This window comes from Cavia porcellus, unplaced genomic scaffold (genome assembly GCF_034190915.1).
Source record: "Cavia porcellus strain 051 isolate PalLab524CR breed Dunkin Hartley unplaced genomic scaffold, mCavPor4.1 scaffold_16, whole genome shotgun sequence".
In the NCBI taxonomy this organism is placed as follows: Eukaryota; Metazoa; Chordata; class Mammalia; order Rodentia; family Caviidae; genus Cavia; species Cavia porcellus.
Genome location: NW_026947499.1, coordinates 17,838,793 through 17,861,946, shown reverse-complemented (window position 1 = coordinate 17,861,946; position 23,154 = coordinate 17,838,793). Strand labels below are relative to the sequence as shown.

General features: G+C 45.4%; 2 protein-coding genes across 6 annotated transcripts; one reads left to right on the top strand and one right to left on the bottom strand.

The window, feature by feature from the left end:
- Positions 1-220: 220 nt before the first annotated feature.
- Alkbh2 (alkB homolog 2, alpha-ketoglutarate dependent dioxygenase) lies at positions 221-9,141 on the bottom strand. 5 transcript variants are annotated; one of them, XM_013142137.2, is made up of 4 exons: positions 9,015-9,141; positions 5,621-6,036; positions 3,830-4,028; positions 221-546 (listed from the first exon to the last, which is right to left on the bottom strand). In XM_013142137.2, exons 2-4 carry the CDS (start codon positions 5,898-5,900, stop codon positions 240-242), a joined length of 786 nt encoding a protein of 261 aa, XP_012997591.1. In that variant the 5' UTR covers positions 5,901-6,036; positions 9,015-9,141; the 3' UTR covers positions 221-239. The 5 variants fall into 5 exon arrangements, with proteins under 5 accessions (XP_012997591.1, XP_063081858.1, XP_003477813.1 ...); XM_063225788.1 differs by lacking the exon at positions 9,015-9,141 and adding an exon at positions 8,796-8,892; XM_003477765.5 differs by lacking the exon at positions 9,015-9,141 and adding an exon at positions 6,628-6,742.
- On the top strand, positions 9,004-21,570 carry Ung (uracil DNA glycosylase). The gene is made up of 7 exons (XM_003477761.5): positions 9,004-9,164; positions 9,787-9,993; positions 10,405-10,500; positions 13,541-13,638; positions 15,172-15,260; positions 15,886-16,064; positions 20,437-21,570. Exons 1-7 carry the CDS (start codon positions 9,033-9,035, stop codon positions 20,575-20,577), a joined length of 942 nt encoding a protein of 313 aa, XP_003477809.1. The 5' UTR covers positions 9,004-9,032; the 3' UTR covers positions 20,578-21,570.
- Positions 21,571-23,154: the final 1,584 nt, after the last annotated feature.

Here is a 23,154-nt window from a genome sequence, read left to right as displayed (position 1 = left end):
AACAGTACCACACACCCCAGATCCAACCAGCTCCAAAAAGTGCCATCTATGAGCACATGAGGCTTTGGGGGGGATACAAGCTATAATAGTCCTACTTGGGCAACTTACCAAGACCCTGTCTCAAAATAAAAAAGGGCTGGGGATACAGTTCTGTGGTAAATTAACTGTGGTTCAATCTCCAGTATGAGAAAAAAAAAGAAAACTCAGAGACTAGAAGTACTAATTGTTAAAAACATTTTTTATTTCTTAGTAGGTAAAATTTTTCGAAATGTCAGATTGACCCTTGGAGCCAGGACCTTCTTGCGGACAGGAAGACTGTGATACCAGTGAGTGTTGGTAGGGGGGTTCATCATCAGCAAGCTTCCATGGGCCAGCTGTACCCTGACAGCCTCCACCTTCCGGCGGGGGTTCTTTCCTCGGGACTCCTTATGCCTGAAGAAGAAGTCCCTACAGGCCCCAAAGGAGACAGAAGCAATGGGGCTTCCTGGGGCGAGCTCTCTTTCATCGTCTCGGTGTTCCCCAATGTGGTCACTGCCATCTTTATACCTGGGATGAGAACAAGCACAGTTTAGAAGTTTAGAACCCACCCCTCCTCCCCACCAGGGACTCACTGATACTGCAGGCTCCTCATTTTCTTGCAGTATGAAATGGTGCTCTGTGTGCTGGTCCTGCTATGTTTCTGCAGGACCCTGAGGTCCTTACCTGGGTCTCCAGATCAGCCCCACCTGAAGCATTCTTACTTGGAAACCTAGTCCTGTTTGTCCTCTAGTTTAACACATTCAAAGCAGCCAAAGTCATGTCTCCCGGTACTTACACATAATATATAAGGCTCTGTCACATAAAATGACTCTTCCCTATACTAAAGCCCCTTTCCTTGCAGTCTGGCCCCGCCCTGCCCGCCTCTGAGTACATCCTACCCATCTCTCTCATTCAGTGCCTTCCAACCCATTATGTTTAGATCAGGACTGTCCCTCTAATGCATCACAATGTATAGAAGGTAACTGGATCATGGAGCTGACTTGCTTTTGGGAGGTTGGGTCTGGGGGGAGGTGGTCACTGGAGGGCATGACCTGGAAGGGTCTCTCTCTCTCTCACTAGCTCCTTCCTTGTCTCTGCTTCCTGATTACCTAGATGTGAACAGCTTTCCTTCACCAGGCACTCTGCTTTGCCATTTCTGCCTTGGAGCCCACTGATGATGGACTCTAACCATAAGCCAAAATAAATATCTCCTCTTTTAAGTTGTGCATGAAGGTATTGTGCCCCAGCAACAAGCACATGACTAAGAACGGGGTTGATGCTAAAGGACTACCTGACTATGTGATTCAGAAACCTTTGGAATCGGCTTGCAGGAAGAGTTTAGAAAGCTTTGGAGATGCCAGCTAGAGAAGCTCTACAATGCTGTGAGCCAAGATTGATGGGAGAATGGTCAAAGCTCAGAAGATCAGAATACTGATAGAAATGCAGATGGTAAAGGCCAGTTTTGAGTTTTTTTAGTTGGGAAGGACTCCATTGGCAGCTGGGCTAGAGACCATGCATGTAATGCTCTGACAGAAAATACATTTTGCTCATGCACTTGCAAGACAGTCTGTGTTCCTGGCATCTCGTTTCCTGGGGTCTTCTCTGCACTTCTCTGCATTAAGACTTGCAAGAGACTGAGGTTAAGGGCAGTGGACTATTCTGGTGGAAGAAATTTTAAAGCAGCTCAGCATTCAAGTTGTGGCATAGGTACTGTTGGAAGCTTTTAATCAGATCTACATTGAACATTAGGGCCAAAAACCACAGCTGAATGGTACAAACTTTGGCTAGAAACAGCAAAGCTGGTACTTTGGAGAGTGATGTTGAAAAGATTAGCATTAAAAAGAAGCCAAATACTTTATACTGTGGTACCTCAGTTCAAGAAATTAATTTGTTCTATGATTTTGGAAAAGATGGTCACATTTGTGTTTGTGTGGAAAACATAGCTGTAGTCATTTGTCACCTGATGCAGAGTTGGCAAACAAAAAAACCCCATAATTTTGCCAAATTGCAAACAAAAGGGTTTGTAACTGAGGCACCACTGTTTCAGGACAACACGAAAGATGGCTTGAGGGCATCTCAGAAATTGCAAGACTGCCCTTTTCAGGTTCCAGGATTCAAAAAACTGCTTTAAGAGGAGAGCGCCAGGGTACCTTACTCAAGAACAGCTTCCTAGGGAACTGGTTCCCTGGGATTTGGTTCACAGTGCTCAGGCATCCAGGTTCTTGGAGATTTCTGCAGCCATGATCCAAAGAGGGAGAGCTGCTCCTTAGGATGATAGATCCTGGCATCCTCTTGATGGTGCTGGTTTTACAGGCATACACAATGCAAGGGGTCATGGAGGCTGCTACCCAGATTTTAAATAAAGGCCTGGGGAGACAGGCAGTTTACCCCTGAGAGAGCAGCACATGAAGCTGTGAGTGAAGCAGAACGTGCAGAGAAGACCCAGGAAACTGGAGATGCCAGGAACACAGACTGTCTGCTCTTAGGGAGCAAAGCCACCCTGGGAGAGAAGCCACAAGGGCTGTGACAGGCAATGCTATAAGAGGCTGCCAAGCATTTTGGAGTTCACATCTGGCCCCAGCTTGCCCTGGCTGCTGAATGTGAGCCACAGGACTTAATGTTTGCCCTGCTGGGTGTCTATTTTGCTTTGGTTCTTGTTCTTTGCTATATCCCTATTTGTCCATTTTGGGATGGAAATATTTACCATGTGCTACTGACCAGCACTGTGTAACTTTCTGATTTTTACAGGGGCTCACTGCTAAGAGTGTGCTTTGAGTCTCTGGTGAGACTTTGGACTTGAGAGTTTTCAGGAAAGACTGCTAACTCTTACAAATGGACTAAATGAATTTTACATAAAGAGATGGACAAGAATCATTTGAGGGGTCAGGGGAAGAATGTTACTGTTTAGATCTGGAATGTCCCCCCAAAGCCTTATGTATGTGGAAGGTGCTTGGATCACAAGGGCAATGTACCTGGCTTGCTGTTATGGAGTGGGACATAATCTGGAAGGGTATACATTTCTTCACTAGCTCCTCTCATCTTCCTGGCCACCATTATATGAGCAGCTGTCCTTCACCAAGCCTCTCTGCCCACAGACTATGGACTGTAATTGTGAGCCAAAAGACATATCTCCTCCTTTAAGCTGTGGGCATTAGGTGCTGCATCCCAGTGATGACCAAGACACAGCCACACCAGAGGCATCCCTGCTGCACGGACAGTCGGGGCCCTCTTGCACTTCTCTGGCTCTCTGTACCTCGAGATTTCCATTTAGTTTCCAGTTCATATAGCACTGCCCCTGCACCCTTCTCTAACCACCTCATCTAAAGTTCTAAAGTAGCCTTCCCCTCAGCACAGTGTGATTCTGCCCCAGGAGACACTGGGCAGTGTCTGGGCATATTTTTGGCCACTGTGATGGGGAAGGGGTATCGCGAGCATCTACTCAATGCAGTCCAGGGATGTGGTCAGCGCTCTACCAAGTACATGTCAGCCTCCACAGTGAATGCCAGCAGTGCTGCTGCTGAGCAACTTTGCCAGAAACTGCAGCCCTTTCCTCTGTCACTTGAGCAGTCACTTCACCTGTCTAATATCATCTGAAATAACCCAGCCAAACTGTCTTCGTAAGTTAATCCTCCCTTACCTCCTACTGCACACAAGTGCCACAAAGAGACTGAGCTCACACTGCAGTACTGCTCTGTCCCTTGTGCACTTTGGAAGATTTATACAAACGATTGAGGTATAGTGGAGTCCCAAGCCCTTCCAGAAGAAACGGTAGATGAATAAAATTTAGTCCACCAAATAGGGAAGGTGTCACCTGTTGATAAGCACGAAGTTGAAGGTCTGTCCTGTCACTCCAAAGACTCGATCCCGCACTCGCTCTAGCACTGGAATCCAGGGCTTTGGAGATAGCACAAGGCCTGAAAACGTGTAGGTCAGCCCAGCATCACCATATGTCGCCTGCTTCCTTGGCACGTTGTGCCACTTCCCAAATACCAGGACCCTGGCCAGTGTACCTGTGCAGATGAAACAGCAATTCCATTCCTGTGGGCCACCCAGGATGCAGGGGAACAAGTGCCCAGCACACTCCCTGAGTATTCCGGAGTCAAGGAAGGAAAAGAGGAATACTGTTTCTATTCTTCATTTTGTTGTGTTATGCCCTGCTGGAGACGATCTCCTCAAAAAAACCACTGTGGCAGCCAGGCACAGCGACACATACCTGCCATCCTATCACTCTGGCAGGCTGAAATAGGAGGATCACAAATTGAGACCAGGCAGGCAACTCAGTGACTTAGTGAGACTGTCTCAAACAATTAAAAAAGGGCTAGGAATGTAGCTCAGTTAAAAGGCCCTGGGTTCAGTCTTCAGTAATGAGGGAAAAATAACATGGTGGCCTGCCCAAAATTTTCACGTAAGGACCATTACATGATCTTAGCTGGATGTGGTGGAACATAAATGCCTGCAATGCCAGCACTTGGGAGGGTGAAGCAGGAAGATCGCAAGCTCAAAGCCTGCCTGGCACAACCTAGCAGGACTCTACTTCAAAAAATAAAAAGGCTGGGGATGTAGCTCAGTGGTAGAGAAATTCTAGGGTCAAACACCAGTCCTGAAGGAAAAAAAAAAAAAACAGTAATTTTTGTCTTACACTTGGAGAAACATGGCCTGAGGTCACTTGTTAAAAAACACTACTGCTTCATTGCCTTGACTAAAGAAGCAGCACAAGAGAGCCTGAGCTTTGAGTACAATGAAGGTAAGCTTGCACCCTCAGGATGGTTTTGTCAGCCTTGGGCCTACAGCACCGTGGCTGCATGGAAGTTGAGGCTCATTCAGCTCAGGCTAGGCCAGGCTGCTGTTGTGTTCATCACAAGGTGGAAATGGTGCTCAACCTCGGATCCTTAGAACAGCACTATCAGAACCACCTGCCAGCTCCTTAGAAATCAGACTGCATGGGACGCCATCACAGTTCTGTCTGGCACCAGTTTCTCCAGGTAAGGCTGAGAACCACTCAGCACTAAGGCAGAAGAATTACCTGGTTGTCCACCACCTCTCCCACTGGCCCAGTGAGTCACAACCCTGGATGCACATGAGAATCCTCTTGAAGCCCCACCATCATCTTGTGCAGAATTGAACGCAGGGCCTTGTACATGCTAGGAAAGTGCTCTGTCTATCGCTGAGCTACATCCCCAGCCCCTGGAAAGCCTTTTAAAAACACTGAAGCCCAGGCTGTATCCCCAGCTATTCTGATTCAGTTGGTCTTCCAAAGCAACAGCATATTTAATATTTTTTAAACTTTCTCAAGTGAACCTTGCAAGTAGCCAGATACAGTCATTCTTGTCATCTGTTAGTTCCCAGTGGTAGGTCAATCCTGCTTTTTAAAATTCTGTATCCCAAGGCACCCAGAGAATATTTGTTGAATTCATCAACTGAGGTTCCTGACAAAGAGCACTAGTTTTATTTTTTTGGTCTTTTTCCTTTTTATTGGTACTGGGGATCAAAGTCACGACTACCTGCTTGCAAGGCAGGCGCTTATGCCGCTGAGCTAAATCCCCAGCCCCGAGCACTAGTTTTATTAAACAGGCATTCAGCGCACAAACAGTCCTCTGCTTACCTGTAAAATATTCTATTTCTTTCTCCAACTCTTGGAAAATCTCATCTGCCTCAGCTCTGCCAAACAGGACTGTGTAATCGCAGTCCAGGCCCTCAGCCCGGATGTGCTGCCAGCGAGGGCCTGCCCCGCAGATGGCCCTGTCTGCGGTGTCTCTCCTGGGCCTCTTCCTTGGGCCTCCTGGGTCTTTGCCCAATGTAACTGATTCTTCTTGGGTTTGTTCTTGCTGCTCCCCTTTTCCTGCTTGGTCTCCTTGAGCCTGCTTCACCAGGAATCTTTCCATCCCTCTTCTCCACAGTAAGTGGAAGTGGTGAAGCAGAAGAGTGCCCACGTTTTGTCTTGGATGAGAAATCTATTCATTGAAGTGCTCCCACACAGTGTTCCTATTAAGTTTCCATTTTAAAGTTCAAGACTATCTCCTAGAAAGGAAGTGCAGAGGGCATTAGAGCTGGGAAGGGACAGCAGGGAAAGGCCCAGGGTCTCCCACACATACTTGGTTGTGCATTCCAATCAGCTGGCTGGAGCTGGGAGATAAGCTTACTTAGCATGCTTGGAGCCTTGGTGCCAAAACACGAGGAGGCTGCCGGCTACCATGCAAAAGCCTACACGCCCACTCCACATCCAAGTGTGTTAAGTTTTAAAGAAATCATTCCTAAAATTTTACAAGCCACCGCCAACTTTGAAAACCGAAACCCAGACCTTCATTTTCCAGATGGGGCTCCTGACACCCAGAGCGGGCCAAAGGGCTTGTTCAAAGAAACGCAGACAAGCAGGTCTATACTTCCAAAGGCTCACAACGCTAAGGAGGTATGGTCACACGCTCCACGTCAACATTAAAATAGGTAACCCGGGCGGTGCGAGTCACAGGAGTGACTCGGAATCGAAGTGGTAAGCCCCCCTCCCCCAAATTACTGTGATAGTAATTTGGAGTGTAACTCGTGCGGGCACAGGGGTGTGCGCCGTTGAGGTTTCCCTTTAGACTCTCCCTGGCTGGCGGGAAAAGCACTCACCCCGCCCGCAGCTCGCTCAGCGCTGCGCATTTCCGGGTCCAGCGGGGAAGCGCTTGCAGACGGCAAAACAAAATGCTCTCTGCCTGCTTGCGCCACCTCTCGGCCGCTCAATGCATCGCAGACACTGCCCTGTTCGGTCTCGCAGATAGTACTACAGTTTTGTTCTGCAATTTGTCCTCCCCATCTTAGGTTGGGGGTGGAGGATAAAATTCCTAGATTAAGGTTTGTTTGTTTTTTGTCTTCTCCTCCTTTTCCTCCTCTTCCTTCACTCCTGGGGATTGAATCCAGGGCGTTCTCCCTGAGCTATATACCCTTAGCCTCCTCCTCTCCCTTTTTTATTTTGAGACAGGGCCTCATTGTTGTCTTCTAGGCCGAGCTCAAATTCACAGTCTTTTTGCCTCAGCCTCCTACATTGCTGAGATTATAGGCGTGCACCCCCGCGCCCAACTTTACGTATTTTATTTATTTTTTTCCTGTAGGGGGGGTCGAACTCACAACTGCCTGCTTGCAAGGCAGGCGCTTATGCCGCTGAGCTAAATCCCCAGCCCCTACGTGTTTAAATTTTATATAAATGTTCAACCATCAGCGCTCTCCCTTCTTATTCTTAAGCTGTTTGTCCTGGGCGCTGGCAGCAAGGCTCAAGTTCATGTCCTCATCCAGACTACACTTTGGAGATAGACCCAGAAAAAACTAAGTATAAATGAGATAATTCTGTGTAGTGTAGAAGTTACCATTACATCGACAGGCTGGGAGGCCTGGCAGGGAAGGTCCTGAGCATAGGGATGAAGCTTTCTAGGCAGAGGGAAAAATTTGGGGGTTGGCGGGGGCGCGAAGGCCTCTGCAGGACAGGGTAGTTAGTGTGTAGGCCCAAGGTCTGGGAAACAGATGGGGTAGTAGGGCTGCCTAAACGGAAACCACCTGGAGAGCTGGGTAGGAATGTGGAATTTTTTTTTTTTTAATCTTTTTCTTTTTTATCGGTACCAGGGATCGAACTCACAACTGCCTGCTTGCAAGGCAGGCGGAGGCACTTATGCCGCTGAGCTAAATCCCCAGCCTAAGAATGTGGAATTTTATTCTAAGCATCATTAGGGCCTGGGACTTAGCTCAGCGGCTCAAGTAAGCTTTCCTGGTAAGTGTGGGATCGTGCCAGTACCAAAAACAAAACCAAAGAGAAAATACCCTTATTCTAAGCATCTTTGAAAGCAGGAAGGTTTTAACCAGTGAGTGTGGTGCAGTTTACATTTCAAAAAGATCATTCAAGTAGGAAAGAGACTCTGCCAAGTGGAATTGAAAGTTTTTTCTTTTCGAAATAACCAACTTCTCCATATGTTCCCCTGGAGCACCGAACCAACAAAGGTCCCTCTGCTGCCCCCCAGTCCAAAAGAAGTGACATAATATACAGACGCTGATACTGGGAGGCTTGGATGGAGCACAGTTGCCTTTCCATAAGAAAGGGAACAAGGAACTGAAGGTGGCCGGAAGTGATAAAACAAATGTGACCTGCATCATCTCTGTTTGTACCCCCTCCACTGTTCCTTACTATAAAAGGCCCTTGTCTAACTGTATAGGGGAAAGATGGTGATTTGAGGCAACCAGACTTGTCCACCTTCTTTGGAACTTTTGTTGAATAAATCCTTTTTTCCAAAATATTTGGAAAACCAAATATTTTTGGTATTTAGAAAACCAAATATATTACCAAAATATATGGCCTCCTTTGATTGACCAGTGGTGAGCAAATGAACCTAAGTGAGGTAACAAAGCCAACTGAGCTTGTAGCTTAAAGATAGGAAAACAGTCACTAAACTGGAATTTGTTTTGAAGAGAGAACAAAAGGAAGATATTGCTGATTTGAATATCAGTATTACTTAGACACAGGAAGGGAGAAAGGAAAAAAACGAATCTTGGATGTGATTACTGGGGCTGGAGGGATACCGTGGTGCCATCTAGGAATGAATAGCTTGGAATTAATCCCTATGATCTTCAAGTCTCCCCCAACATTTACAGATTTGGCAAATGCTTGCTGTAAACCCGTTTGTCCTCAGTAAAACAGGCTGTGAAAAGCGGATAAGACAGTATGTACAAAAGCTCATTCCCACCAAACCCCTAATTAGGGCAGGGTTTTTTGGTTTTCGTTTTTTTTAAACAGCAGAGAGGTGGAGGAACAAGACCTGAGGCAGAGATGGGCGGTACAGACTCAATGAATGAATAAGCAGGCCCTCGGTTATCTTCCACGCCCAACGTCGCTCTTAGGGCCCGGGGCGACCGCCCCTGTTGCACTTGCGCACTGGGCCCTCCACCGCCCTCTGCCAAGACCCTTCCCACTCGGAGCATGCGCGAACCGCTTGGCGCCAATTTTAAGTCCCTGGGCGGCGAGCATTCACTCCTACCTCGGCTCCGGCTCCGGGATGATCGGCCAGAAGACCTTGTACTCCTTCTTCTCCCCGACCCCCACCGGGAAACGACGTGTCTGCAGTCCCGAGCCGGCACACCCACGGGCCGGCGTGGCCGCCGTAGCTGAGGAGAACAGCGATGTGACGGTGAGGCACGGCGGGGACTGCTTTGGGAGCTGGGGACAAGAGAAAGGAAGGCAGGTTACCTACCTAGTTCTGAGGGTGCGAGAGTGGAGGGGTCTGGCCTGGTTCAGGGGATGCAAGAGCACACCATTGACGCAGTAAATTGGGACCCCCGTGTTCAAAACAGTTTCCACGTGTTATAAACAGCCCGTAGTTGTCCCTCGCGGGCCGCCATAGTGAGGCGCTAGCCAATGGGGACGAGCCCCTGCGATCGCGGCGCCAATTAGCGTGCAAGTGGCCCGCCCTGCTCAGCCTTCCGCCCAATTAGAAGGGGGAAGGGGCGGGATTCCTGCTGAGGCTTTTTGCCGCGAAAAGACCACGTGAGGACTCGAGTGGCGGGTCTGGCGGGGCGGGGCGTTCGGGGCGTTCGGGTGGTGGGTTCACTGTCTCGGGAGTCCTAGTGGGGATGCCACAGGCCTCACAGCCCCTCCTAAGCTGCAGATATTCAGACTGGGCCTAACTGGCTCGCGCCTGCTCCGCCATGGGCATCTTTTGCCATGGGCTGCAAGGTTTGGCTGGGAAGTTGCAGGCTCCTGGCAGGGAGTCCCTGCGGTTCTTAACTCGCCCTTGCGGGGACACTTTACAGGCCAGCGTCGCCAAGAAGGCCCGGGCCGGAGAGGATGAGCCCGGCACGCCGCCCTCCTCGCCGCTGAGCCCAGAGCAACTGGACCGCATCCAGAAAAACAAGGCCGCGGCGCTGCTCAGACTCGCGGCCCGCAACGTGCCGGTGGGCTTTGGGGACAGCTGGAAGAAGCACCTCAGCGGAGAGTTCGGGAAACCGTATTTTATAAAGGTAGAGACGGAGCTTTACCTTTCACAGGGTTAACGTGGAGATCTTTGGTTCTTGTAGCAGGCCACGTCTGCGCTTTCTGTATTTTTCCCTCAAAAGCCGTTTTCAAGAGGGTAAAGCAGGCCATGGTGTTTTGAATCTGTATGTTTATATTGGTTAAACTCGTTTAAGACTATAAAGTGATATTGGGGCTTACAAGCCATTAATTTGGCTCTCCAAGAATGATTGGCCTTGTAAAACCACCAACCAGACTGAATGAAACCGTGTTTTCCTTTTTTAGGAATCTGGATTTTAAAACATGACAAGGAGCTAGATGAGGTTTCAAACAGCTTGATCAGTGAGAAGGTGTTTTACTAAATTCTTACGGTTTCCAGTGAGAATCTGATTTTAAATCTAGTTTATCTTTTAAATTAGCTAATGGGATTTGTTGCAGAAGAAAGAAAACGTTACACTGTTTATCCACCCCCACACCAAGTATTCACCTGGACCCAGATGTGTGACATACAAGATGTAAGTACAGTTGTTGAATTTTATTATGGGAGGAAATCTAATAGTGTGTGTTAGGGGCAGTGGAGTTAAGTCTCATACTGTAATTTGATAGTAGTACTGGAATTGTGAGGTTTCAGCCTATATTTACGACATTTGCTGTGTACTATGTTTACAGCAGAAAAGAAAACCATGTACTTAGGCCTTTTGTCTGTACGCTCTCATTTTCTAGAAAAATTCATTGCTTTTTTTTTTGTTTGTTTCTTTTTCCCCCTTTTGTGGTGGTGGGGTATAACTTGAGGCCCTCTGTAATCAGGGCAAAGCATTCTACCACTCAGGGACACCACTAGACCCCCTTTATTATTTTGTATATTGTTGCAAGTTTATTCAGGGATCATTGATCAGTTTTTTTTAGATCTTGTTAATCTTGGCTAATGGAACTAGGAAAATGAAGGTGTGTATAATCGAAATGCTCATAAAGTAGACAAAAAAGGCAAAAGGAACAAAACAGTTACATCCTGAGTAACTGGATGGAGTAAAAGGATGGGCTGGTGGGGGTGTTGCTCAGTAGTAGAGCACTTGCCTAGCGTGAACAACAGAGTGTCTAGCTATGTTGTCCAGGCTGGCATTAAATTTGTGATCCTCCTGCATCAGCCTCCAGAGTAGCTGGCATTATAGATGTGTGCTTCCATGCCAGGCAGTATTTTTTATTTTATTTTATTTATGACAGTGCTAGAACTTTCACATTGAGCTACATGCTCAGCCCTTGTTTAATTTTTATTTTTAGGTAGGATCTCTCTTAAATCACTTAAGTTCACCTATTGGGCTCAAACTTGGAATCCTTGTACCTCAGCCTCTCATACTGGGCTTACTGGTACCAAAACCCAGTCTCTATATTTTTATTTTTAATTTACAAGTAGTAATTATACATATTTATGCGGTACACTGGGATTTCAATACATATATACAGTGTAATGATAAGATCAAGGTAACTGGTATGTTTACCACTTCAGACATTTTTGTTTTGTGTTGAGTGCTTTCGGATTTTCTTTATTAGCTATATTAATCAATTGATGATGGACTTATGGTCTATGCCAGTGATGGCGAACCTTTTTAAGACAATGCTAAACTGCAACCACAAACCCCCCACGTATTTATCACAAAGTGCCAACACTGCCTTTAAACCTGAATGCTGTGGTGTTAGTGTAGAGAGTACAACTTTACATGAATGTCTTTGTCCAAAAAAAAAGTGTACCTTAGGCTCACCACACTGGTCTATACTGTCATCTCTCTTCTACACCCTTCTTAGGCTTTGCTAACTGTTGTTCTCTAGTTCTTTGAAAACAACTTTTTATGTATGCTTTCATTCGGTATTGTAATACCGAAAACCCATACCAATGTAAGTATTATGGCAGTGGTAGTGAAGAAGCTGGGTCATGAAACAGTTACATCTTTGTGTGTGATTTTTCAGTTGACCCTTTCTGCGACTTGTCCACACTGGTTGGTATAATTGCCACTTATAAGTTCATGGCCTGCCTTTGTTATTTCATGTGTGTATTTGCAGCTTGGCAGCTCTGGTCACTTCAGTGTCCTGTTCAAAAGCTTGCAAGGAAGTGACTTTAACTGTAAAGACTGAAAACTGAGTGTGCTAGACCCTCCTTAAATAGGATGCAAGCCTTGCCTCTGTCTTGCCTACTCTGGCATCATAGCGAAGGGCCACGCAGTATTTCTGTTTTTAGAAAAACAACTGGGTCCCTCTGTGGCACTTCCTTAAAACCTATTGCTGACTTCCTTCTGATTGGCTTTTTTTCTGAGCTTCTGCAATACCTTCATCATGTGCTGACACCAAGGGATTGGGGTTTTTATCCTTCCCCCCACCCCATTTTATGAGCTAGGACTGGAAGTTAGGGTTTGGTGAATATCTTAAACAAAGGAGTAAAATAGGTGAACAAACCATCTTGTAAGATAGTCATGTCTAATCCTTAGAAATTGTCACAATATTGTAGTATAAAAAGTTTCCAATATGGATAACTCCTTGTTTTTGAAGTTTAAATAAACTGTCTTATTACATTCAGTGTTTACTCCTTGCTTGAACATTGTGCCCTGATCTGAATGTTATATGCAGCACTCTGATAAATAAACAGGGACAACTCATGAGTATCAGTGTGCACCTCTGATGCTGTTGAGGCTGTGGGCTGCTTTGCAGGTGAGCATTTGGGGTCAGGGAGATTAAGTAATTCACCCATGATCATCCCTTAGCCAGGTCTGGAGTCCTGGAGCTGGCAAGCTTCCTTACTAGGCTGAGTTGCTTCACTCTGGAGCATATGTTGGTGACCCAGTGAGCACCAAGGTCAGAAACAAGAATTTAATGGTTATAGTAGCATTGGCTTATAGCTGAATTGGAAAGGTTGTCAGTCAGCTGAGGAGGAAGGTTTTGAGAAAGAGCCACCTGACAGGTGCAGAAGCAAGAGGTCAAGGTCAAGGCAGACAACAGTTTCCAGGTACCTGTGTTTCAACACCTGGGAGATGACAACCACATTGCTCTTCATTATCTCTTGCCATCCTCTCCTATGACCTTTGGACTGATCTATATCCTGTTTTCATCTGTGCTCCTGCTGCTAGTGAGAGATCTGAATTGTATGAAGGTTTAAAATATCCTTGTCCCTAGATAGGCCATTCCCCTATCACGAAATCCACTACCAACATGAAGCACCAGTGCATAAGGGCCTCTGTACTAGGAGCTTATTGCAGGGTTTTGCCATAAAAGAAGCCTTCAGAGTTCAGCAGAATGCATAATGAGTGCAGTAACCCCAGTTATATGGATAATTAAAACTGATTGGCAGTCTAGCTGTGTGGAGCTTTCCTAGAATGCTGCTCTAGCATTCTGCGAACCGAGTTCAATTACCAGTACTATACACACACCAGATAAAAAAAGGCTAACTCAGAAATGGTGAATCACTGTGTTTCTGGGTGTAATCCTTGTTACAGGGTATATAATCAGCCAAGTGTTTGTTGGGCCAGAGCATTCTAGTTTGTCTAATTCTTTGCCACCTGATATTCGCAGGTGAAGGTTGTCATCCTGGGACAGGATCCTTATCATGGACCCAGTCAAGCTCATGGACTCTGCTTCAGCGTCCAAAGACCTGTTCCACCCCCGCCCAGGTACAGTTGCTGTATACATACATGGCTCCAGTCCAGCTTCAGTTGCCTTCAGATGTGTACTTTACGGGTGTTTGGCAGGCCTTGAGTAACTTTTGGAGCAGGATTATTTCTCAACGTTGGCACTGGTGCTGGTCAGGCTGAGTCACTGTCCTGTGCACTGTGGGAAGTTCTGTGGGAGGCAGCACTCTCCATAGCCGAGAACCACAGCTTTGGAAAATGTTATATGGAATGCATGCATAGTAGCCGCACTCATGATCCCAGTATTCTGGGAAGCTGACCAGGAGCATTGTAATTTTGAATCCAGCCTTGGTGATTTTTTTTTAATTTTTAAAATTTTATTTAGTATTATTTGAGTCAGATTTTTTGGGCACATTTTAAATGTACATAATGCTCACATTCATCATAAGAATTTGTACCTGTACATTAAATAACTTGATTCTTTTTTTCCGTTCCCTTCTCCTTCCTTTAATCCCTCCTCTCCTCATTTACAAAAGCTTTGTTTCCATTTTTTTCCTCCTTTGCTTATTTTTAAAAAATTTTTTACTTGTTCCCTTCCTGTGCTCCCCTCCCCACTTGAACATTTTCTTCCTATTTCACAATACCTATTATATATTTTGGTCCTTATTTATACTTTTAGTTTCTCACACCAGAGAAACAACATGGTTATTTCTACGTACATGTCTGATTCATTTCACTTAAGAGTATGGTCTTAGGGTTGGGAGTATAGCTCAGCAGCACAGCATCTGCCTGGCAAGCACAAAGTCCTGAGTTCAGTTTTCCATACCTTAAAAAAAAAGTATGGTCTCAGAGTGCATTCATTTCGAAGTGTCTCAAATGTATTCTTCTTTATTACAGAGTAGGACTCTTGTAGGAAAAAAAAACACCACATCTTTACCTGTATACCAGTTGATGGAGCTCAAGTAATTTAAAGAGACCTTGTCTCAAATTTAAAATGTGGGGTGAGGGGAGAGGCTGAGAGTGTAGCTCAATTCAAAGGTTCTGGGTTAATCCCTAGTGTCACATAAACAATAACATATACAAATATAACAAGGATGTAGGCTATAAGCGTCAGTAGGGAGGTGTGTTGTAACTGCTGTACCAACTTCTTTTCTTTTTATTGTTTCATTGTTTGAGACAGGATCTTACTATGTAGTTCAGACTGGCCTTGAATTCAGTTTGTAGCCCAGGCTGCCATTGAATTTGCAGCAGTCCTCCTGCCTCAGCTTCCCCGTTACTGGGGTTACAGGCATGCACCACCACATCGCACCAGACTGTATCAATTTCCTTAGGTCTTCCGAAGTGCTTTTCTGTTCTTTAATCCCAGTACAGATGAAAAGAAAGACCTTTGGCATATTTACCTATCAAAGGACTACAGGTGTTTATCTTATGAATTAGGGTCACAGGTTCCATGTTCCTTCCAAGAACTGGTTCTATTTATCTTCTTAACCTTTTTACATACATCTTTGGAGATTACTAAACTTTCAAAATTATGCTTAAGATTCTGGTTTTTTTTCCTTTCCGGCTTGCTTGCAGTTTGGAAAACATCTACAAAGAGCTGTCGACAGACATAGATGGTTTTCTTCATCCTGGCCATGGAGATTTATCTGGGTGGGCCAAACAAGGTAAGCCCCACACTGCTAGATATACCTTGGAATGAGGCCAACAGTCTTTTGGTCTGATAATATATGGGGTGTGCATGTGTGTGTGTTCTTCTTTTTGAGACAGAGTCTCTGCTTTGTAATTTATGTTGATGTTAAACTGACTTTAGAGCCCAGGCTGGCCTCGAATTTGCAGCAATCCTGTGACCTTAGCCTTCTGAGTGCTGGGATTTTAGGAGTGTGCCACTACAGTGGGCTTGTTATGTATTTAAAAGGCTAAATATGTTTTATCCTGAAGCCAATTTCTTAATATTTTAGTTATGAGATATGCTTATTCCTGTTATACATATAGTTATTCTCTGGGGTTAATATCACATGAGATTCTTTTAAAAATTCTGATGACCTACAACCCGTATGTATTGCCTTAACCTAGATGATGCCAGAAAAGCAGAGATGAAGATAAAATGCCCTCTTGTCTTGTCCAGAGGTCTCCACTGGTTGTGATGAAATGACTTTTTTATGACCTGATTTCAGTCAACTGCATTGGGTCCAATAGAATACAGCAAATGATTTTGTGGATGTCTGCGCTTAACCCTCTGTACTGCTGCCTCTGAGCCTTCTCACCTGTTTCTGTGGCCTGTGTTCATAGGTGTCCTCCTGCTCAATGCCGTCCTCACTGTCCGGGCCCATCAAGCCAATTCACATAAGGAGCAAGGCTGGGAGCAGTTCACCGATGCTGTTGTGGCCTGGCTCAATCAGAACTTGAATGGCCTTGTCTTCTTGCTCTGGGGCTCTTACGCTCAGAAGAAGGGAAGTGTCATTGATAGGGTATGATCTTTTAAAAATATTTAAAATAGGTTAGAGAATTGTAGCAATCCCTGCTACTGGTCTGTGGTCCTGGGAAATCTTACATTATGAAATGAGCCTCTTGGAGTTGGAATTCTCATAGAACACTAAGCTGAATTTGGATAAATTATAGGAACAATTAACTGTGTGAGGAAGGCAGCTGGCCAGTTTGCAGTTTAGTGTAGTTGGTAATGCAAGTGTCAGCTTATAGTAGATACAGAGGATACAGAGGTCCCTGGGTTCCCTTTAACATGTGATACTCCACCCCCCAACAGCAGGTGATAAGTGAGACAAGTGTCCAGGCTTCAAGAAATTTGGGAGCATATAGAAAACATGAGGAATTCCACTTAATCAGAAAATAACTTGCCAGTGAAGTTACTTTTAGTGGTAATCGCTAAACCCCAGCTATGATTGTGAATACCCAACATGGCCAAACCAAACCTTTAATTTCTGCCCTTCCCACATCTTCCCCCATCTTACAGTCTGTCTGCTCTTCCCCATTTAGTAACTTATGTACCTGTGTGCAGGGATCTGGGGCCTGGAATCCTGCTTGAACCCCTTCCCTTTTCCCAAGTGCTGTCCGTCAATGAGTCCCAACAGCTCTGCTAGTGACATTCCAGTCCTGTAACTCCTAACCGGCGCCCTGCTTCTGCTCTGGGGCTGGCTGCCTACATTTCTCTGAAGACATGGGCTGGTGGGTTAATAGAGTAGTGGAGAGGGGTGTCTGGGATGGAAGGGAGAAGAGTTAAGAAGGGATGGCCTAACCGGCAGAGTTGCTAAATTGGGAAGTGTAAGTGGGGAGGAATTATCCCATAAATGCCTTAATAACTGGGGTCAAGGGCTTATTTCTGGTGTATCATAAATGTTCACTGACACTGAATGTGACTGTCAGCAGGCATCAGAGTGTGTACTTTTTCGTGCTGAATCTTACTTAGTAGTTGTCAAAGGCCTTAGGGAGTGAAGGAATGCCTTATTCCCTTTTTGCATTGGGGTTCAGGGAGGCAAGTCACATACCCAAACTTGTCAGTGAATGATGTAGCCAGGATTTGGGCTTGCACCATGGAGCTTGGGATTCTGTATTCCTAAGCACCTGGAAGTAGCCACCCCACCTCCCACCTCTGGGCACTGTTTTCTTTTTTGTTTGTTTGTTTGGTTTTTTTTGTTTAGTTTTGGTATAGGGAATCAAACTCAGGACCTCACACTTGCCAGGCAGGTGATTGTGCCACTGAGCTAAATCCCTAACCCTGGGCATTGTTTTTAAGTGTAGTAGATACCAATAATTAAAAATAGTGTAATCTCAGGTACTTAGGAGGCTGAGGTCAGAGGATCACAGAGGCAGCCTGGGCAACTTAGCAAGATCCTACCTTTTAAAAAGGATTGAGAAGGTAACTCAGTGGTAGAGCACTTGCCTAGCTTGTATGAGGTTGAGTTCAATCCCCAGTACTACAAAAATTTTTTTACAGAAATATGTCTGTCTCTCATCCTAGCTCCCTTCTGCTCAACCTCCACCCATCTTGGGTAGACACTGGCTTTTAAAAATTTCTGATACATCCTGCTAGTGTGTTTCTATGCAGACACAAGCAAATAGATTAAAAAGCATCTTAGAATGCGTAAGATATTTTCAGAGGTTTTTCTTAAGGAAAGAACCACAGAGGAAAAAGTCTTGAATGAATTTGACTGTGAATGAGCTGCCAGTATGTGGTTATCCAGTTTAGAAGAAGTGTGCAAGTCACTTCTAACTGCTGCGCCTTAGGGAGGTTTATGTCCAGTATATTGGTAGTCTGTGATTATTCAACATGATTCTAAAAGTAAACCACTGCTTAAGAAGCTCCGCCATTAATCCATGTTAAATATCTCTAGCAAGTCTCTTTAAATAGTAGATCTCATATATACTGCCTCCTTACTAGTGTCTCATAAACCCATCAAATGCAACATTTTCCATGCTAACTTCTTTTTTCTCACTAAACTTGCACTTCTGTACTTCTCTGCAGTAAAAAATGACATCAGCACAGTTGTCCAACCAAAACTCTGACAGCATGAACCTCTCTACCCCTCAGGTCTCCTGTTCCTCTGTCCTCTCCTCATCTATCCTCTCCAGGTGCTTCTCTCTCTGCTGTCTCTTCGGTCCTCCCCATCTGGCACCTTGGCCAGGATCAGCCTCCTCTGACTGTGCCTTCTGGGAAGGGACTGCTGGGCTTAGACTGCTGAACTGGCTGGGGAAAGCCTGCAGAGGGACTCACAACTCTCGGTGCTCTCAGCTCCAGGGTGACCGAGCCACCTGTACCCTTGTCCTAAGCCTGCTTCCCTGTCATTTTGGACACAGCCTGTATCCTGGGACTGGGGGTCTTTTCCTTCCTGGAGGCAGCTGACTTTCCCTTCAGAGCCCAATGGCACCGACGGACAAGGCCTTTGTTGCTTGCTGGTGTTCCTTCTCATAACGCTCTACTGGTGGTCACTCATCTGATGCCTCACCATGACCTTGTGGGCAAGGTGCTGTTGTGCTGGGGATTGAACCCAGGCCCTTCACACTGCACTAGATCCCATCCTTGTTTGTTTCTTATTTTGAGATAGGTTGTCACGGGTTGCCCAAGCTGGACTCAAACTTGTGACCCCTTCCCCCAGCCTCTCACAGTGCTGGGGTTACAGGCATGTGGTACTACACCCATCTTGTTATTGCTTATTTACCTGTGAAAACTGAAGTGCAGTTTAGAGAACTCTTAACAGCTTCCCCTGGTTACTCAACTGTCAAGTGACAGAGCTGGGATTTGAGCTCAGGCCCTCTGGCACTTAGGCTCTGTGCTTTTGACCCTACTGAGCTGCCTCTTTAATTTTCACTCCTGTTAGACTGAGCTCCTTTTAGGCAGGGATGTTCTAAAAAGCTATTCTGAGTTTTTAGGGAGCTTTTATTTAAATATAATTGAAAGGAAAACAAAGATGGCACATAGTCTGTTCAGATTTGACATTTAAAAAAACAAAGTATTTGATTTTTTGTGATGACACAATTCAGATACTACAGACAAGTGCAAAATGGAAATAAATATCTTTTATTTCTTTCACCCAAAGGGATTACTGTATGTATAGAGATGATGTTTGTGTTTGACGGTACTGGGGATTAACCTACGGTACCTGCCTCACCTGTGTGCCAGCAAGTGTTCCACCATTGCTGACAACGTAGATCTCAAAAAACAATTTCTTCTTTTTTTGAGACAGGGTCTCATTACATAGTTCAGGCTGGCCTTGAGCATGGAGTGCTAGGATTACAGGTGTGTAGCACCACGTCCAGCAGAAATAATTTTTGATGCAAAAACAAATTTTTTGTTTTTTACCTTGGGTTTTTTTTTTTTTTTTTTCTGTTCTTTACTTGGTAAGTTTTGAGCTATAGGTGTAGTTCACTGGTAGAATGGGTGTCCAGCATGCATAAGGCCCTGAGTTCAATTCCTAGCACAAATTTTTAGAAGTATGTATAGTTTGACTTTGCTTTCAGCATCTGGGTGGTGTTCCATTTTAAGAACTTTGGAAAAATATAACATTGGAATTAAGAGGCTTTAGCTGGATTTTTGTTTGTTTGGTTTTTTTGCCTTGATCCTGGGAAATGAAGCCAGGATGTGCTTAATCTCCAGTCCTTTTCAAATTTTATTTTGAGATATAGTGTAGCTGAGTTGCCCAGGCTGGTGCTGAACTTAATGATCTTCCAACCCCAGCTTCCAAAATAGCTGGAATTATACGTATGTACCACCACACCAGCTTTTTCCTGAATGCTTTTGTTTTCTTTTTTGGAGACGGCATCTCTTGGTATTCTGAGCTGGCCTTGAATTCACTGCGTAGCCCAGGTTGCTCTCAAATTCAGTGGCCCTCCTATCTCAGGCTCCTGAGACAGTCAAACACCAAGCAATTCTCAGGGATACTTGTCTCTGCTATGATTAAAAACCTTTGCCCCAGTCTCAGGGCCAGATTTCTAGAAGGTCGCCTAACATCCTCAAGGTTTTTCTAGGGGTTATAGACATGTGCCATTGTGACCAGCTTTAGCTGGATTTAGATTTAGACATAAGCAGGGTACAGTTGATCCATTTACATGTGAGAACATGTATCATAACATCCTTTAGTAAATGTAATCTAAGTGCAGTCTTAGCAGAGGAGTTACTGTATAATGCTACCTGGTGCCTACAAATGGCATAGATCCTGCCAAATCAAAGACTGGGACTGTCCGGTGCAACCTCAGTTTAGTGTGCGAACAAACAGAAAGTTCTAACACAAGTGCTGATGGTAGATTCCATTTGAAAGGGGGAAGCATTTAAATGGGGCTGCGGGAGCTGCATCCCTAATCTGTCACTTACTAGTCTTCTTCCTTTTCCAGAAGCGGCACCATGTCCTGCAGACTGCTCACCCCTCCCCATTGTCGGTGTATAGAGGATTCTTTGGCTGTCAACATTTTTCTAAAGCCAATGAGCTGCTGCGGAAGTCTGGCAAGAAGCCCATTGACTGGAGTGAGCTGTGACCCCACACACACAGCAGTGGTTGAATCCTGTGATTTTTGAGGCACTGCTGTTGAAGATGTGTCAGTTGTAAAGTCACTGAAAATTTCTGTACTATAGAGAACCCTGTTTAATAACAAGAGAAACATAAAGCAACCAACAACCAGGCTGTCCTGGATGGCAGGTTTATCCAGCCAGAAGTAGGTAGCAGAGATAACATTTGACTGCTTCTGTGTGTTTGTCTTCCAATCAAGGCAGAGGTGGCTTGGTGAGAAACATGCACATCTCTCACAAGACAGCTGAGGTCAAATATTCCCTTGGTTCTCTTCACCTCCTTTAGCCTTACGATTAAAAGGGGAGATGAGCACCTTTTTGATACCTCCTCCCATAGTTGGGTGCTTGCTGCTAGTTTAGACTTCATAGGTTACAAAGTATTCTGTGTTTTTGCTTAGAACTTCTCCCCTCCATCTTTCAAAGAGTTCCAGATCCCTCTGGGGAGAAACCTTGAGGATTTTTGCAAGCTTCTAGAAATCCTGCCTTGAAATTGGGAGTCAGTTTTCTGATGGTAGTAGAGGTCAGTATTCCTGAGAGTGGTCTTGGTATGAGCCTTCCCAGACCAGTAGGTGAGAAACCACAAGCTGCCAGGTCTTTATCCTGTGTTTTGGGTGCTTCCTTGAGTAGTGGGTGGTGGGAGTTGAACAAAGGCAGCTAAGGGGGTTTTGTTTTTAATGAGGGATGAGTGTTTTCCTCCTGGTGCTGATGGGAGTTGAGGTGGGGTAAGGCACACAGGCTGCACAATGGACTGAGGTTACGTGGAGATTTTTTTTTTTTTTTTTTTTTGCAACACATAAATGTAACTTTTTTATAAAATACATATATTTTTATAATTCTTTAAGAGACCATTTTTACTGGGTCTGCACCCCCAAGCTGGATGTGATGGAGATTGTTTTTGTTGTCAGCTGGGTTAAAAGGTTAACCCTGCGCACATTTGTTAATAAAAGATTGTTGCAGTTTCATCTGGTACCACTTCTCCTTTGGCGTCTGTGGACACTCTTGGCCTACTGTTGTAGGTGGGTCAGTCCCTACCACCTGGTTTCCAGGGCAACCATCGTTCAGGAAAGGACTGCTTTGCCTTCAGCCAAGCTCCACTGCTATGGAGTTGCCCACCCACCTTCCTGGGCCAAGCCTTGGTAAGCTGTGGGCTCCACCCCCTGCCTGGAGCCCCTGACTCTTGTGTTCTGTGAGCAGAGCAAGCTAGCTGGGATTGGCTGGGACAAAGAGCAGTCTTTGGGGGATCTTGGCATCTTGTCCTGGGTGTCTTCCTGCAATATAGTGACTATTTCTAGACTTCCCTAGGGTTTCTGATGTGACTGCCTGGTAGCCCATGAGTCTGTAAGCAGTTAGCCCTCAGAACTGGTAGGATATCAGGATGGAGGTGGGATTCCCATGCTGTCTGCAGAAGGAAGGAAAAGATGAGTGTAGCCAGAGAGCATGGAGCTTGATGTGCATTGTGCCTTGGGCTCCATCCCCAGCACCAAAACCAAAACAAGAAGATGCAATGGAGCTGGGCATGGCAATGCATGCCTGTAATCCCAGCACTCAGAAGTCTGAGGCATGAGGATTGCTGCAAGTTCAAGGCCAGTTTGGGCTACAAAGTGAGTTCAAGGACAGCCTGAACTGCACAGTGAAACCCTGTCTCAACAAGAAAAAAAAAAAAAAATGCAGTGGAGGGCTGTAAAGTAAGCACTTGAATTGAGCAAGAAAGAATATATCTAGTGACAGTATGGAGACTAGCAAATACATTTGACAGTGGGGATAAAACTTCATTTTTCCTTGGAATCTTCTCTCTGGTCCTCACATTCTTTGTGTGCAGAAAGGAAGATTAGGAGTCTGCATTCTGATCAGCAAACAGGCTTCTGCAGGTGGAAGATTCCTCCTCAGTCTGCTTTTTGGTCCCTTTGGGATCTCTGAAGGACTGCAGTGGACTCCCTTATCCAAGGGAGAAGTAGAGAGACGATACTTACACTGCACAGGCTTTGTGACTTCTGAGTGCTGGACTGTGAGTAGGAAGGGAGCAGTTACCATGATTCGTATTCGCTGTTCTGAGTGTGGTGGCCCAGGCCTGTACTCCCAGCTAAATGGAACCCTTAGGGCAGAAGGATTGGAAGTTCCAGGCCAGCCTGGGCTACCTAGGGAACTCCTGTTTTAAAAAGAACTGGGGATGTAGCTTAGTAATACAGTGTTTCCCTAGTGTGTGCAAGGTTAGGAGTTCAATCTAGTGTCAATGAGTTTCAAGAAAAAGATTTTTTTCTTTTTTGGTACCCAGTTGGGGTCAAACTCATGACCTTGAGCTTGCCAGGCAGGTGCTTTTGCTGCTGAGCTGTATCCCTAGCCCGATTTGACTTTGATGCATGGTCTCACTATGCAGTTTAGGCTCGATTTAAACTCACTTTGTAACCTAGGCTGGCCTCGACTCAGTAATTCTCATGCCTTGGCCTGCCAAGTGCTGGGATTATAGGTGTGTGTCACTACACCTGGCTCAAGCGGGGAGGGGAAAAAAAAAAAAGATATATATATAAAACTTTTGATTTTGCTATGCT

What these genes read in the sequence shown, in the direction of transcription:
- Alkbh2 (XM_013142137.2), bottom strand. Translation starts at nt 5,900, where the DNA reads ATGGAAAGATTCCTGGTGAAGCAGGCTCAAGGAGACCAAGCAGGAAAA. An exon ending in AGAAATAGAATATTTTACAG is followed by an intron (nt 4,029 to 5,620) that starts GTAAGCAGAGGA and finishes TCATCTGCACAG; the next exon opens with GTACACTGGCCAGGGTCCTG. An exon ending in AACTTCGTGCTTATCAACAG is followed by an intron (nt 547 to 3,829) that starts GTGACACCTTCC and finishes TTCTCATCCCAG; the next exon opens with GTATAAAGATGGCAGTGACC.
- Ung (XM_003477761.5), top strand. Translation starts at nt 9,033, where the DNA reads ATGATCGGCCAGAAGACCTTGTACTCCTTCTTCTCCCCGACCCCCACC. An exon ending in ATCTGGGTGGGCCAAACAAG is followed by an intron (nt 15,261 to 15,885) that starts GTAAGCCCCACA and finishes CTGTGTTCATAG; the next exon opens with GTGTCCTCCTGCTCAATGCC. An exon ending in AGGGAAGTGTCATTGATAGG is followed by an intron (nt 16,065 to 20,436) that starts GTATGATCTTTT and finishes TTCCTTTTCCAG; the next exon opens with AAGCGGCACCATGTCCTGCA.